The sequence below is a fragment of the Otolemur garnettii genome, unplaced genomic scaffold, assembly GCF_000181295.1.
Source record: "Otolemur garnettii isolate 467f Iridium unplaced genomic scaffold, OtoGar3 scaffold00072, whole genome shotgun sequence".
NCBI classification, from domain to species: Eukaryota; Metazoa; Chordata; class Mammalia; order Primates; family Galagidae; genus Otolemur; species Otolemur garnettii.
The window spans coordinates 6,846,716-6,861,996 of NW_003852467.1; the positions used below are offsets into that span (position 1 = coordinate 6,846,716).

Below are 15,281 nucleotides of genomic sequence, written 5' to 3' on the forward strand. Positions count from 1 at the left end.
GCCTGGCTATTTTTTTTTTTTTTTGGTTGCAGCCATCATTGTTGTTTGATGGGCCTGGGCTGGATTCTAACCCGCCACCTTAGGTGTATGAGGCTGGCGCCTTAGCCACTTAAGCCACAGGCGCTGAGCCAAATAATTTTCTTATACAAAAAAACTAATAAAAAGAACTAGGTGAGGGTGGCGCCTGTGGCTCAAAGGAGTAGGGCACTGGCCCCATATACCAGAGGTGGTGCGTTCAAACCCAACTCTGGCCAAAAACTGCAAAAAAAAAAAAGAGGTGAAATTAGTTTTATAACACATTTATTTAAGCCAGTCTACCTACAAAGTATCATTTTGACATGTGAAAAATATAAAAAATTATTAAGGACATCTTTTTAAGGCTAGGCGCAGTGACTCATACTATATCCTAGTACTCTGGGAGGCTGAAGTGGGAGAATCACTTGAGCTCAGGAGTTTGAGACGAGCCTGAGCAAGAGCAAGACCTCATCTCTACCAAAAATAGACAAATTAGCCAGGCATCATGATAGGTACCTATAGTCCCAGCTACTGGGGAAGCTGAGGTAGGAGGATGGCTTCAGTCCAGGAGTTTGAGGTTGCTGTGAGCTAGGCTAGCCCACTGCACTCTAGCCTGGGGCAACAGAGTGAGCTGTCTCAAAAAAAAAAAAAAATGAAATGAAATGATATCCTTTGTTTTTTGCAGATTTTGGGTGGGGTTGAGTTTGAACCCTCCACCTCTGGCATATGGGACCAGCACCCTACTCCTTTGAGCCACAGGTGCCACCCCAAAAGATATCTTTTTAAAATACTAAGTATTTATGGGTGGCACCTGTGGCTCAGTGAGTAGGGCACCGGCTCCATATACCAAGGGTGGTGGGTTCAAACCCAGCCCTGGCACTGCAACAAAAAAATAGCTGGGCATTGTGGTGGGAGCCTGTAGTCCCAGCTACTTGGGAGGCTGAGGCAAGAGAATCACCTAAGCCCAGGAGTTGGAGGTTGCTGTGAGCTATGACGCCATGGCACTGTACTGAGGGCGACAAAGTGACACTCTGTCTCTAAAACAAAAACAAAAAAACTGATATATACATATATTTCTAGTCTATCTCAATTTGGATTAGTCACATTTGAAATGATCAGTAGCCAAATGTGGCTACTGGCTATTGTATTGGATAGTGAAGTTCAAGAGGACATTTTTCCTTGTAGCCAAATGTGGCTACTGGCTATTGTACTGGATAGTGAAGTTCAAGAGGACATTTTTCCTTATATAGCTAGGTTCACATGAAGAATCATAATGAAGCCTCCTGACTATTCATTTGCCTATAAATGGGCAAATGTAAAAAGAAAGCTGATTATGTTTCTGCAGGACTCCATTATGACCAAGGGTTTAACTCCACATGAGAACATATTGTCCAGTAGCAAGAATGGGTTCTTTTCAAGTAGATTTCAAAAACTGTTGTCAGTTAAAGATGGCAGCAGCCATCTTGCTTTATAAAATGTGTAGCACAGTCATTTGTTTCAAAATTATATGACGGCAAGGGACAAACACCACAGAATTACAGATACTCATTTTTTTCTCCCTTTTCATGTTTAATATTCATCAAACTTAAGGTCAGTTAAAACTTCTGACATACAACAGACAGAATAGATGACTATCTTTTTAAGAAGATAAATAAAAATGAATATTTTAAGACACAATGAGTCTCTGGGAGCTCAAAAACCTGCTTGAGATCCTCTGGCCCTGTGATTTCTAAATGTGCTCCCTGCATCTCCAGGACCCTTCAGAAGCTGGGAAAGCAGGACAGGGAGCTCCAGCTGAGCCTTGGGACCGTGTCCTACCTTAGAGTTCACATTTTGACTTCAGCTTCCAGATTTAAAGTCTTTCAGAAAAAAGCTCAACAATAGAGTTGCAAGGCAAAAACCAAATGGCAACACCAACTGAAACCCGCGGTCCTAACATATTGCTATCATGTTTACAAGATGAGAACCAAGAGATTAGACAATACTGACATACAAGACTAAATCCCAGGTTTCCTGCACATCAATTCAGTGTTCCAGTTCAAAATCATGTATTAGTATTAATGTATTAGCATTAACTAATCATGATTTTTTTTGAGTGGATGTGTGTCCATGTGGGACAGGGAGCCCAGGTGTACAGGGTGTGCAGGTGGCCATGTGTGCACAGTGCCAGCTGCTGCTGAGAAAGGGTTAGAGGGAAGCAAGGCAGGGGCAAGGAGAGAGCTGCGACCTGTCTGTAGTGACCAGGTGAAACACGGGATGGGCCCCACTAGGAGAGGAACAGCAGCGGGGCGTGAGCAAAGTGAAGTGCGTGTGCAGAGAGATATTTAACTCAGGAGGTACAAGCAGGAGAAGGAATAATACTCAGGGATGACGGGTTAGTGCGACTGAGTAGGCAGTGTTTACCAGACTAGGCACAGTGTAGGAGCAGTAGTTGCAAGACAGGAAGGCATACCAAAATTGCAAATTTTGTTTTAGATAATGTGTATTTGAGTGTTGCTGGGGCCGAGGAAGGGAGACACTCAGCAGTCAGCTGCTTCTATTTTAGATCATAAGCTTAATGAAAGCAATCCGTTTGCAGCATTTCACATGGGCTAGAAAGGCAGAGAACTTCCCGCTTGGTGTCATGTAGAGGCAAAGAGCACAGACCCCAGAGGCACACGGAAGTTGGGGAAGTCAGCCCCAATCCTGCTCATGGCAGCTGTTTGACTTTAACTTTCATGAGCCTTGACTTTTCCATTTGTGAAAAGGTTAAATAAAATCATTTATAAAGAGTATTTAGTACAGGGCAGGCACAGAGTATGCATCCAAATGACGTTCCCACTTTCGGTTGTTGAGACCATTGCTACTATTTTTATTACTATTTTATCACTATTACCACCACCATCAACACGTGAGGGGATTAGAATGCACCACTTCTATATTCATTTCTAAGCCCAAATCATGTTTCAATTCCAGATTTTGTTTTGAGGTAAGGGCAATTTAAGAAGAAAGAAGGAAAGGTTAATCAGGAAAAAAAAAATTAGCACAATGAAGATGGGTAGAATATAGTCAAAAAATGTTACCATTACTTGCTGCTGCTATTGCTACTTCACTGTTACTACTATTACCTACAAGTGGTAGCATTATAATTGGGAGTCACCAGCTATATCTCCTACCTCTGTGCCCAAACTATGACTCAATTCCAGATTTGGAGAGAGATAGTCAGAAAGTGAAGACATAAGGAAAAGTGTTTTTTATTGGAAACGTTTAAAAATAACCTTCTGAAATGATATATGCATTCTCTGTCCTTAGAGTCATGGAGAGATGAAATGCTCTCCTTACTAAGTAACTGTCCAGTGGGCTTGCCTCACTCATCCTATGACTAATTCAGCTGTCCCATCATAAACGTGCACATTCATTTCCCTCCCCATGTGATTTCCCTGCTAGTCTACTCTTCTATGGCACATTAAACTTTACTATGTGATAAGACATTATTCAGGAATGTGAACTCTCTCTCAAGAACACCATGATACTACATAAATTAGAAAGATCAAAAAATAAAAACACTAGCACAAATATGTTACACTGCAAATTTGACCAGAAAAGGCCTAATAGTCTCTTTCAACAAACCACAGAAGTAAAGAAAACACAGCAAACAGCATTACATTTTTCTTAAAAATGAAATTGTAGTAAATGGTGTATGGATACATCTAAGAAAGCCATAGTTGCCAACGTTAGCTTTTCCCCAAACCCTCCAAATTTTAGCTCCCTATACTTTATATCTAAGCATTCTAGTCAACACATCTGAGTCTTTATAGGCCCTTCACTGCTGATGTCAATTCATATAATGAGCACCTACCACATGCCAGATGCCGGGCCTTGGGGAAAGAAAAAAAAGACACGAGGCTAGGTGGATTGCCTGAGCTCACAGATTCCAGACCAGCCTGAGCCAGAGCGAGACCCTCCCTCTTAAAAAATAGCTGGGCGTTGTGGCAGGGGCCTGTAGTCACAGCTACTCGGAAGCCCGAGGCAAGAGAATCACTTGAGCCCAAGTGTTTGAGGTTGTTGTGAGCTGACTCCATGGCACTCTACCGAGGGTGACAAAGTGAGACTCTGACTCAAAAAAAAAAAAAAAAAAAGACACTATTCTGTATCTCAAGGAGCTCAAAATTGAAAGGTCTGAACACTTAGTCTTGTGAGAGAAGAGGACAAGAGAGGGTGGCAGCTCTCTAATGAGAATGTGTTCACCCCACTTGAGTAATGTGATGAGCAAGAAAACAAGCAAGTATGGTGGGGAATAAAATAAACAACAATAGAATCACAACTCAGTTAGCACAAGAGCGGCCTCATTCCAGCTACGAGCCAAATTAGTTTTAACAAATTTATTGTTCATTAATTTCCCTGGCCTATAATGGGTGCTTAATATGTGTTGAATAGCTATATGAAAGAGGAAATCCATCGTAAGCCTTATAAGATCTCTAAGTATGATGAGACTTCTGGGGCCAAGGCAATGTTTCCTGCCAAAACAAGCACGGAACTACAATTCTAGTCATTCTTCATATACACTGGCTGTTGGGAAAAAATGATTATGCAACCATTATCTACAGTGACACACCTAAGCCCTGCCCAATGAATCTGAGTCACAAGAGGATCATAACCTGTAGAACTCATTCAAAGGCAACATTTTTTATAGACTGTGAAACCAATGTATGTTTTTCTTGGTGAAGATTCATTCATTTATGACCATAATCAGAACTAACATTTGATTGATAGTTGGGGAGGTGGCCTTACCCCATTCTCTCAACTCCCCTTCACAGTACTTCAGGCAGCTAGGAAGCCCAGGCAGTGTAGTTAGGAGGAGACTAGCTTAAGAGGGTAACAGATTTGGATTTGAATCCTCAGCCACAGCCTAATCACCTGTGTAAAGGAGCTTACTAATAACCATCTACATCGCCATTACGAAGATTGTTAGGAAGATTAAATGAGACAATGCCTCAATACAATAATTGACACATTTCATGTCACAATGCATTCCAAGCCTTTCTTTTAAAAACAATCATTCAACATAAGGGGAAAAAATTAAGTTACCAAAGTAAAGAAGGAAGTTGACTGTTCATGCTGAAACTTTTGTCTTATAAAGAAACAGCCCCTCCTTAAAACCTGTTACACTAATTCTCTTTCCAAGAAGTTTCTATTCTGTAATCTGAGTAACCACGTGCTAATTCATTTTCCTTATCAGATAAATTGGGAATTTTCCTTTAGTACAAAGCACATGCACAGGGTCCTAAATTAATTCTTTGACAGTCTGACAAATAAACGAACAGTTTCCAAAATCACAGCGGTACTACTAAAATAGCAGAAATGAAGTAATTAAACATACCAAGTCAGAAAGTTTTACGATTTTTTTTTGACAAGTAAAGAAAAAAAACCGGAATCAAAATTCAGTTGAGGGCCAATTGTAGTGGCTTATACCTGCAATCCTACCACTCTAGGAGGCTGAGGCAGGAGGATTGCTTGAACTCAGGAGTTCAAGACCAGCCTGAGCAAAGCAAGACTCCATTTCTACTAAAAATAGAAATAAATATTAGCTGGGTATGGTAACACTTACCTGTAGTGCCAGCTATCCAGGAGACTGAAGAAGCTGGAGGATTGCTTGGGCCTAGGAGTTTGAGGTTGCTGTGAGCTAGGCTGATGGCCATGGCACTCTAGTCCAGGCAACAGAGGGAGACTCTACAAATTCAGTTGACTTATTAAAGACAAATAAAAATCTATTAAATAAACATGTATAAAGTGATCCCTCACCTTTGTATTCCATAAAACATCTTGGTCAACATGACAAATGACTTAAAGGAGGTCTTTGCTCCCAAATTCAGCTGATATACAATCATAATACAAGGGAGAAGGTGATAAAAGTTATTAATAGAGTTATAAAAAAGTGCTAAAGGTAGGAGGAGAAATTCTGGCTAAGGGTTTGAGGAAAACTTATAAGAGATGGTAGTTAAGCCACTAGAGGTAGAGTAGAATTTTTTTTTTTTTTTTTTGGAGACAGATTCAGTGTGTCGCCCTCAGTAAAGTGCCATGATGTCACAGCTCACAGCAACCTCCAACTCTTGGGCTTAAGTGATTCTCTTGCCTCAGCCTCCCAAGTAGCTGAGACTACAGGTGCCCACCACAATGCCCAGCTATTTTTTGTTGCAGTTGCCACTGCTGTTTTAGCTGGCTGGGGCTGGGTTGGAACCTGCCACCCTTGGTATATGGGGCTAGCGCCCTACCCACTGAACCACCGGTGCTGCCCCATGGTAGAGTAGAATTGCAAGAAGCAAACATGGCAGAGCTATTTTCCTCAGATGAAATAGCATGAACCAACTTTATTGCCTTAGGGAAGAAAGCTAACATTGCTAGCAGAGAAAAAGGAAGAAAGTTTAGAGAGGTTACTGGTCTTGTGAAAGTTGAGTTATATATGCAAATTTAGTGAATAATGGTCAGGAAATTATTTAAATTATCTTTAACTGTATAAGCTTCCTTCTGACAGTCTTATCCAGTTTATTCTTTCCTGAGAAGGTAAGCAATTATTTTTGAGTCATAATTACAACGTGGAACAATATGACTAGAATAATTCCTGGGAATCATCTTGTGATTAAAGCACTTATTCAGCAAATCTTTTATCTGCATTTCTCAGGGAGTGTTTAGCAACCTCTTTCCTTATAACCAAAGGAAAAAAACACCTTGCTAAACATTCCCAAGTTTTTCTCTACTTCAGACAAGATCTCTGAGTCTTTTATCTGCTCTAGAGCATTCTTTCACAGTTATTTCTCAAGGAACGGGCAACTTTATGGATCAACTTTTAGCTATCATTTTCTAACCAGGATGGGAATCTTCTGAATTTGCCCCTTAGCTTATTCATTGAGATCATGCCATATAAAGCCCAGTAAACAGGACTCAATTTTTGAAGGCTCATGTTTGCATCACACACAGAACAATTGATTGTGACAATATGAAGTTGATCAATTTCTTCTTCATCACTGCAGAAGGATGTCTTTGGGGCAACAGAAGCTGAGGGACCAGGAACAATCTGCAGTAGGCAAAGAAGATTGCTGAGCTACATGCACAGAAATAATAAAGAGTGAAAAAGAGGGTAAAGACATTCAGGCTGTTTCCTAAAAATTAAGTCTACAAGGTTATGAAATATTTACTCACTTTCATATATAGCAAAAACTATATAAACTTTACAACAATTGCTATGCTTAGTTTGGCCTCCATAATGCTTTCGGAACTAGTTGCCAACATTGAAAAGTCAGAAGATTTCATTACCAGCTTTACTTAAAGAATCTGAAGATCTGGCAGCACTGGGCTTGCATTCCTCCTGGGCAACTACTGGCTGTGGGGTTGGCCTAGGTATCTCTCCAGTTTGCTTCCCCCTTTCTACTACCTGGCCTCTGCAGGTACTTGTGTGGGCAATTCTTGAATATGGCTTTAAAAATCAACCCATAATTAGGGGGCACACATGTCTTAATAGTCTTTCCTAAGTTGGGAAGATGGTAGTGAGATTGTGTTATTTTATATATTAATGAAATCCAGTTGAGAAGACTTTCTTATGATTCAGTATTACTTTATAAACGTTTAATGAATATAAGACAAAGTGAAACCTGCCCTGAGTGATCAAAAGATAAACGCAAGAAATAGTAGAACTATGTCTTGGTCACTCAAACAAGGCTAAGTCATTATTTTTTTGGGAGGGGGGAGACAGAGTCTCACTGTGTCACCCTCGGTAGAGTGCTGTGGAATCATAGCTCACAGCAACCTCAGACTCCTGGGCTCAAACGATTCTGTTGCCTCAGCCTCCCAAGAAGCTGGGACTACAGGCACCGGCCACAGCGCCCGGCTATTTTACGGGTGGGGTCTCCAACTCAGGCGATCCACCCACCTCGGCCTCCCAGGTGCTGGGATTACAGGCTTGAGCGACCGTGCCCAGCCAAGGATAAGTCATTAAATAAGATTCAAACTAAAATTGGGCTAAATGCTTCTCACTTTAGAGGAGCTTTTGTCAGGATCAAAGCACAAATGCCCACTAAGCTGAACTTTGAAAAAATATATATGTTGTATATATGTAATATATATGTATAGACATACACACGCGTTTGTATATATGTATAGATATACACGTTTGCCTATATGTGTATATATACACACATACTAAATAACGCAGGAAAGAATGATTTGAGGTATAAAGAAGTGAAGAGGGAGCTAAACAATCACTAAACATTAACATCAACTTTCCAGGTTGGTCAAATGTTCATTGAAGGCATAGGCTTTTATCAGAAAACATTCATTTAAATCTTATTGAATTCAATGCTAGATCAGTTTAAGAGCAAGTTTTCTAATTGCACAAAAGAAATTTATCAGCAGAGTCACTTAAATAGCACTCTTTTATGGTAAAACTGTGCAGTCATACATGGTAAATAAAGAGAAACAGAATTTCTCTCTCACGTTATGCTGTGAAGAGTAGAGGACAATCATTTGTTTGTTTGTAACCGGCAAAGAATCAGAACTGAAATTTGCGAGTCTTGGAAATTAAATAAAGATTCTGGCAAAAGCAATGTAGTCTGACTGTTTCCTAATTTGTTCTGCCACCTCCCTTAGTGTTCAACCCTCCCTTCTGTGGGAGAGGATGACAACGCATCATCACGCTAATACTTAATTCGTCTACTGCTGGAAAGGACGCGCTGTGTTAGGCTACCACAGCCGTGACACAGCTTTCCCTCCATCCAAGGACGTCCTGAGCTTCACAGGCCAAATACTCCTGAGGAAGACCGCTGCAGCGGTCACTGTGGCCACCTGTCCCCTGCTGCGGGAGGGTCGCTCTGCGCGGATGCTCCGAGAATCCTAGCTCCCCTCAGAAGAGGAGTCCCTCCATAAGAAAGTGACCCGATTCCACCACCAAGGCTGAGACTATTCAACTCGACCGCGGGGGTCGTGAGAGGCCGAGGTCCCCCAAGCCCGGGTAGGGCAGCCCCAGCGTGGCAGGTCCCGCTATGGCCTCCCTCCCTCGCCCAGCGGTCGGGGCTGAGGTACCGGGACCGAGAGACGGGAGCCGGGAGAGGCGCAAGATGGGGACGATACACACACTCCCCTCAGTTCCCGGGCTCCCGCCCCGTCTCAGAGCCTCTTCACGTGTCACCCTGGGCTCACCAAAAAGCGCGTTGAGCTGGTGCCCTGGTCCACTGCCCCCACCAACGGCCCCAAAACTGCTTTCTTCGCGGCTGCCATGAAACCAGCTTCAGGTCGGCCGGCGATTGCGGCCGGTTTCCCGGGTGACGGCGGCGGGCGGGGGAGGGGCAGGCGACGAGTCGAGAGAGCGAAGCGGCTAGCGTCGGCTGAACGCTCGGACCGCGCTAAGGCGGCCCCTTTACACGCGCGCCGACTTCTCACCCCGCCCCTTTCAGCTCAGGCCCCGCCCACCACGGCTCCGGGGGCGTGGCCGAGGGGGGGCGCTGTCTGCCGGGTCGGCCAATTAGCGAACACGGAAAGAGGTTGAACGTTCGGACAATCAGAGGGCGGTGAAACGTCACGGGGGCGGGGCCTGGGCGCGGTGGAGGCGGTGGCCCGCGCAGTAGGTCACGTGGGCGGTTGGCGTGCAGGCTGCGGAGCCATCCAGCTGCAGGGCTGAGGACCGAGGCTGTTGTCACTCACTGGCAGGGAGCGTCACTGGCCAGCCGAAAGAGCTCACTTTCACCCGTGCCCTCGGGCTCTCCCCCGCGGATAGGTTCCAAAGTGCAGAACTGCTTGTTCCCTGCGGTGGGCTTTGCAGAACACTACGTGAGTCTCTGTGTAAACTGACCCCACCCGGCCTTCCCGCGCTTCCAACGCCCCGCCCATCTCCCCCGCACTTGGCCCCTGATAATAGTAGTAATTCCTTTTGCGTAGTACAGTGACTGACCCCGTGTAGGGTCACCTAAGGAAGCAACGCGAATCCCTCATCTTTGTAGGCTTTTCAGGGACTGGGAACGCGAAAGTTCTTTCGGTTTAGCATTTAAAGGAAAGCACTCAAAATCAACCTCCCCGAGTTCCTCAATCGGACCATTCAGGCTGTAAGCTCTCGGCACCTCCCTGTCCTGACGCGCTCTTGCTCTTCATTTGGCCTAATGGTGGTGTCCCCTCCCCCCCACGCCATTTCCTTTCCTTCCATTAACTACTGAGGATGCGGAGACAAAGAAAAGGGACTCTCACTTGACCTTGAACTTACCTTGTCAGTCTCTTTCTGGGTCTTGTGTTCTAGGGGCTTTCAAACTTTGGACCAATACTTACAGTGCGGAATAGTTTACAAAATAAATCGTGTGTGAGTTGTGTGTGTATATAATAGTTACATTTATAAATCCATTATATTGAAAAATGTTTCCAAAACAATGTTTTGTGTTTCCTTGGTATGCATTCTGTATTTTTATTCTATAGCATATCATATTTTTAGAAATGCTAGTTGGAAATCACTAAATTGCCTACAGAAATCACTATATTTTCTGTCAAGTTCACAAGCACTCTAGTATTTCAACTCTCATTTCTTTCCATCCCTTTGTTGTAGAACATCATTTCTATTCTTTTCCTTTCTTATCCTACTCTACACCACCTCCTTTGTCCATCTTTGTGTTTATATAGTTTTACCACATTTACTCTGGAAGCAAATTTTCTATACTCTGGACTAGGATTCTAGTGTTCCAGATGAGGCCTGCTTATGAGCATGCTGGACTTGATAACTATTGACAAATTGGCTTGCTTTAAGATAGGGGCACAGATGAGTCAGTATTTCTCAATTTCCTGGAAGAGAAAATTGAGGAGAAGAGGCCAACTTGCCCCTAAAAACCATGAAAGGCATTAATTGAGTGAATGATATAGATAAAGATTTCCTGGCTTCTAGAACGCAGTAAAAACAAAGCCACCAAACCTACCACATTGATCCATTAAAAAAAAAAATCCCTGACCATGTTTGAACTTTCACATACTTTTGACTTTCCCATTCTAACAGGACAGCAAATTATTTGTTTAGCAGAACAGTGGGATCAGAATTCAGACATTTAAGAATAAATAGGGCTAGAAGTACACAAGAGATTCTTAAATTTATTGATCCTGTGGTTCTTACAATAATGTGTATTCCACACCAAATACCAATAATGTGTATTGAGGAATACAATAATGTGTATTCCTTTCACCAAAACGAAACTGAAAAGCCAAAATAGTTTAGCTTTTAGGAGTCACTTCTAAGCACTCTATTAGAGATCAAGGAAGGACAAGGAAGGGGTCCTAAATAGAAAGAGGAGCTCAGCCTATCTCAAATCCACACCCTAAATATTTATCTGAACTCTTGTAGGTCTATTTTCTCATATCTTTTCAGAAGTATCTTAGGTTTTTTATCTGTATATTTAACCAACTGCTAATGAAAAGTGTTTTTAAAAAAGCATAACAATAAAAATAATACAAATAAAAAATAATGGGGTAACAGCTATTTACATAGCTTTTACATTACACATGTATTAGACATTATAACTAATCCAGAGATGATTTAAAATATGGAGAGGGGGATGTATGTAAGTTATATGCAAATACTAGGCCATTTTATATAAGAGACTTGAGGATCCATCAATTTTGGTATCCTGGGGGATGGAAAGTCAAGTGAGGGAATGGAGAGGTAGGTGGAGGGGGTGCTGGGGAACCAATCCTCAAGGACACCGAGGGACTTTTGCTTGCCTTTTCTCACCTGTTGAAGCCCCAGCTGCAGTGTGAAACCTCTATGTAAATGTAAAAATCAACCAATAGATACTCTGATGCCATTTTTCATGCTATCATTGAAAGAGTTGCCAGTAACAAGGGGAAATCAGGCCCGGAGAGCATAAGTGACACACATATCTGAGACCAACCAGCGGCCTCTGGCAGAGAATTTCAGTCTCTTTTGACATCAAACCTAGTGCCCTTTCAACAGCAGCCAGAGGGAAAGGAAGCTGAGAGACATTAGGATGGAAAATGGTTGAAAAAGGAGAATATAGGATGCCGGTCCATTTCCCCACCACCCATCCCAGATCTGACGGCAAAGCAGTGGAAAAGACACTAGATTATAAAGGTAATGGCCTTCATCTGATGTTGGCCCTACCATTCCATGCTTAATTTTCATGAGCTTAAATAACTCATTTCTTTCCATGGCTTCCTTTCTCTTGTTTGCAAAATAGGAAAAATATAACTAACACAGAAGGGTTAATGTGAGACTTAAATGATGTAATGTCTGTGAAAGCACCATATAAGCACCTGAGAGGCCGAGGTGGGTGGATTGCCTGAGCTCACAGGTTCAAGATCAGCCTGAGCCAGAGTAGGAGCTACCTGTGAGAAATATTTTGGCAATAAGGGATTGGGGAAGGGATTTAACATCATTGGCTCTGATTAGTGAGATGCGTGAGAGTATGTATATCATTGGTTTGCAGTCTCCACACCTGTGGCGTAGGCAGCTAGCGGATTACTTCGGGAGAAGTTAGCCAGGGCTTGTCCTTTGGCTCCGCTTCTTGCTTGGAGGACCCCTGATTGGCGCTCCACTACTAAGACTGCTGCTGAGATGCTCGCTCTTAATATTGCCTTCTAAGGTGCTTCAGCACCTGAGACCTGAAGGAGACCTACCCAGAGTAAGATGGTGCAGTGGCCTGCGTCCAGACATTTGAGTGGGCTGGGCCGGAGACCTAGTGTCCAGGCTCCAACGAGGCCCTGGGTCGAGGCCAGAGACATGGCGTCTCGGGTCCTGACACTCATCTCTAAAAATACCCGGGTGGACCAGGATGGTAGCTCACACCTATAATCCTCACACTCTGGGAGGCCGACACGGGTGGATTGCTTGAGCTCAGGAGTTCGAGACCAGCCTGAGCAAAAGTGAGATTCCCCCCATCTCTACTAAAAATAGGAAAACTGAGGGCATCACCTGTGGCTTAGTGGGTAGGGCACTGGCTCCATATACTGAGGGTGGTGGGTTCAAACCAGGCCCCAGCCAAACTGAAAAACAAAAAAATAGCAGGGGGTTGTGGCAGGTGCCTGTAGTCCCAGCTACTCGGGAGGCTGAGGCAAGAGAATCGCCTAAGCCCAGGAAATGGAGGTTGCTATGAGCTGTGATGTCACACCACTCTACCCAGGGTAATAAAATAAAACTCTGTCTCAAAAAAAAGGAAAACTGAGGCAGGAGGATCCCTTGAGCCCAAGAGTTGGAGGTTGCTGTGACACCACGGCACTCAACCCAGGGTGACAGCTTGAGACTCTGTCTCAAACGAAACAAAACAAAAACCCCCAAATAAAAATAGCTGGGTGTTGTGGTGAGCACCTGTAGTCCCAGCTACTCGGGAGGCTGAGGCAAGAGAATTGCTTGAGCCCAAGAGTTTGAGGTTGCTGTGAGCTATGACAGGACAGCACTCTATGGAGGATGACATAGTGAGACTATCTCAAAAAAAAAAAATCACTGTATAAGCCACATAGTTAACCTTGAAAAGCAAAATGCAGCCTCACAGTCAAGTCTGTTTCCATCAGGGAAACCTAGAAGACCAAGGTCCTTTATGCAAACGATTTAAGTAGCTTAAGTCATCTAAAGCTCATTGTGATGATTTCCTACTGGCAGAGCAGGAAATCAATGTTAACCTCCCTGGGAGGGTTTCTAGGTATTTCACTGATTACTCCTCTGGTTTTTCCTGTTCTCTGTGAACTTGCAGAGAACTTATGTAAGTAGAAAACCTAAATTTGTGCAGAGACTCTTTTGTCCCTCTAGTAATACTTCTTGGTCTTTCTCATATTTGCCTGAGAATTAACACTTATTTTTTTCTAGTCTAGCCTATTTGGACAGCTAGCCTTTCCTTAATCCTCCTGCTATTCTAATGATTACTTGGATATGGACTGATATGGGTATGAAAAGCAAAACCTGGGAAGTTAGTGCTAAAAAGGACAATAGGGCATAAGTGCTTTGTTACTTTATAGGACTGGGATGGTGTAAGCAGATATATTAAGTGATTTGCTCATTATAGAAGAGGGAGTTAAAGACAGATTAGGAATTTAAAGACTGTTGATAAAAATAGCCAAATTGGTAGCCTCCTCCTTCCTTCCTGCAAATTGGAGAATCCTCTCATGGTTGTTAATCTAAGTGTAACTATGTAAAATAATGCTTCATTTTATGCGAGTGATGGCAGTTGGTAATAGGGCTAGGATATGGAAGTGATGCTCAAACTTTGCTTATACCAGAACTACCTAGAGAACTTGTTAAAAATCCATGTGATGGCTCTGTGCCTGCAGCATAGTGGTTACAGCGCCAGTCACATACGCTGAAGCTGGTGGGTTCGAACCCAGCCCAGGCCAGCTAAAACAATAATGACAATTGCAACAAAAAATAGCCGGGCATTGTGGCGGGTGCCTGTGGTCCCAGCTACTTGGGAGGCTGAGGCAAGAGAATCGCTTAAGCCCAAGAGGTTGCTGTGAGTTGTGATGTGACGGCACTCTACTGAGGGTGACATAGTAAGAGTCTGTCTTCAAAAAAAAATCCATGTTGCTGGGTTGACCCCAGAATTTCTTGTTTTGTAGTCGAGGCCTGGGAATTTGCATTTCTAACCAGTTCCGAAGTGATGCTGATACTGCCGGTACAGGGACCACACTCTGAGAACCACTGAGATATGGGTATGTAGAACCTCTAATTTTCTAGAGTTTCACAAAACTATGGCAAAACCATGAGGTAGGAGAAGTCAGTTTTGTGAGTTGTTAGTTTCCTATTCCAAATTCTGTATCTCTGCTAACAATCAAGTAGTCTACTTGAAATATTGGTAGATGAAGCTGAAGGCAGAGATTCTCAAACATTAGTTTATATCAGAATCACCTAGCACACTTGTTAAGGATGCAGATTCCTGCCACCCTCTCCCTACCCAACCCCCTAATTGCAACAAGCGAGGCTCCTTGACTCTAGGGATTTTGTCCTGGTTATTATGGCCGTAACGTCTGGGTGTTCTGTAAATAATTGTTGACTGGATGAATATGGTAGACTGCTACATAGGTGGCTCCTAATGACTCATGCCTTCCAGTAATAATGCTCTTGTGTTTTGTCTTCCCACATTGACCCTGGGCTTGGGCCACGTGACTTGCATAGACAATGGGATGTTAGCAAACATGATAGCAAGCAGGGTCTTGGTCAGTGCTGGGGAGCAGTGGGACTATCCCTCTTGTAACCTAGTTGCAATGCTATAAAGAATATAATATAATCTGAGGGCAGATAGAGGGCCGTGTAAAGGAGAACTCGA

The 15,281-nt window shown here is 43.2% G+C and overlaps 1 protein-coding gene across 7 annotated transcripts in view; it reads right to left on the reverse strand.

The window, feature by feature from the left end:
- The window catches only part of GK (glycerol kinase), a 78,224-nt gene extending 68,777 nt beyond the window's left edge, over window positions 1-9,447 (reverse strand). For 4 of the 7 annotated variants that reach the window (XM_012807598.2, XM_012807599.2, XM_012807600.2 and 1 more), the window contains exon 1: window positions 9,184-9,368. In XM_012807598.2, coding sequence (XP_012663052.1) covers window positions 9,184-9,261 — 78 coding nt within the window. In that variant the 5' untranslated portion in view covers window positions 9,262-9,368. Of the gene's footprint in view, window positions 1-9,183 lie in introns of all 7 variants that reach the window. The other 3 variants (XM_012807602.2, XM_003793741.3, XM_012807603.2) reach the window with 1 other exon arrangement.
- Window positions 9,448-15,281: the final 5,834 nt, after the last annotated feature.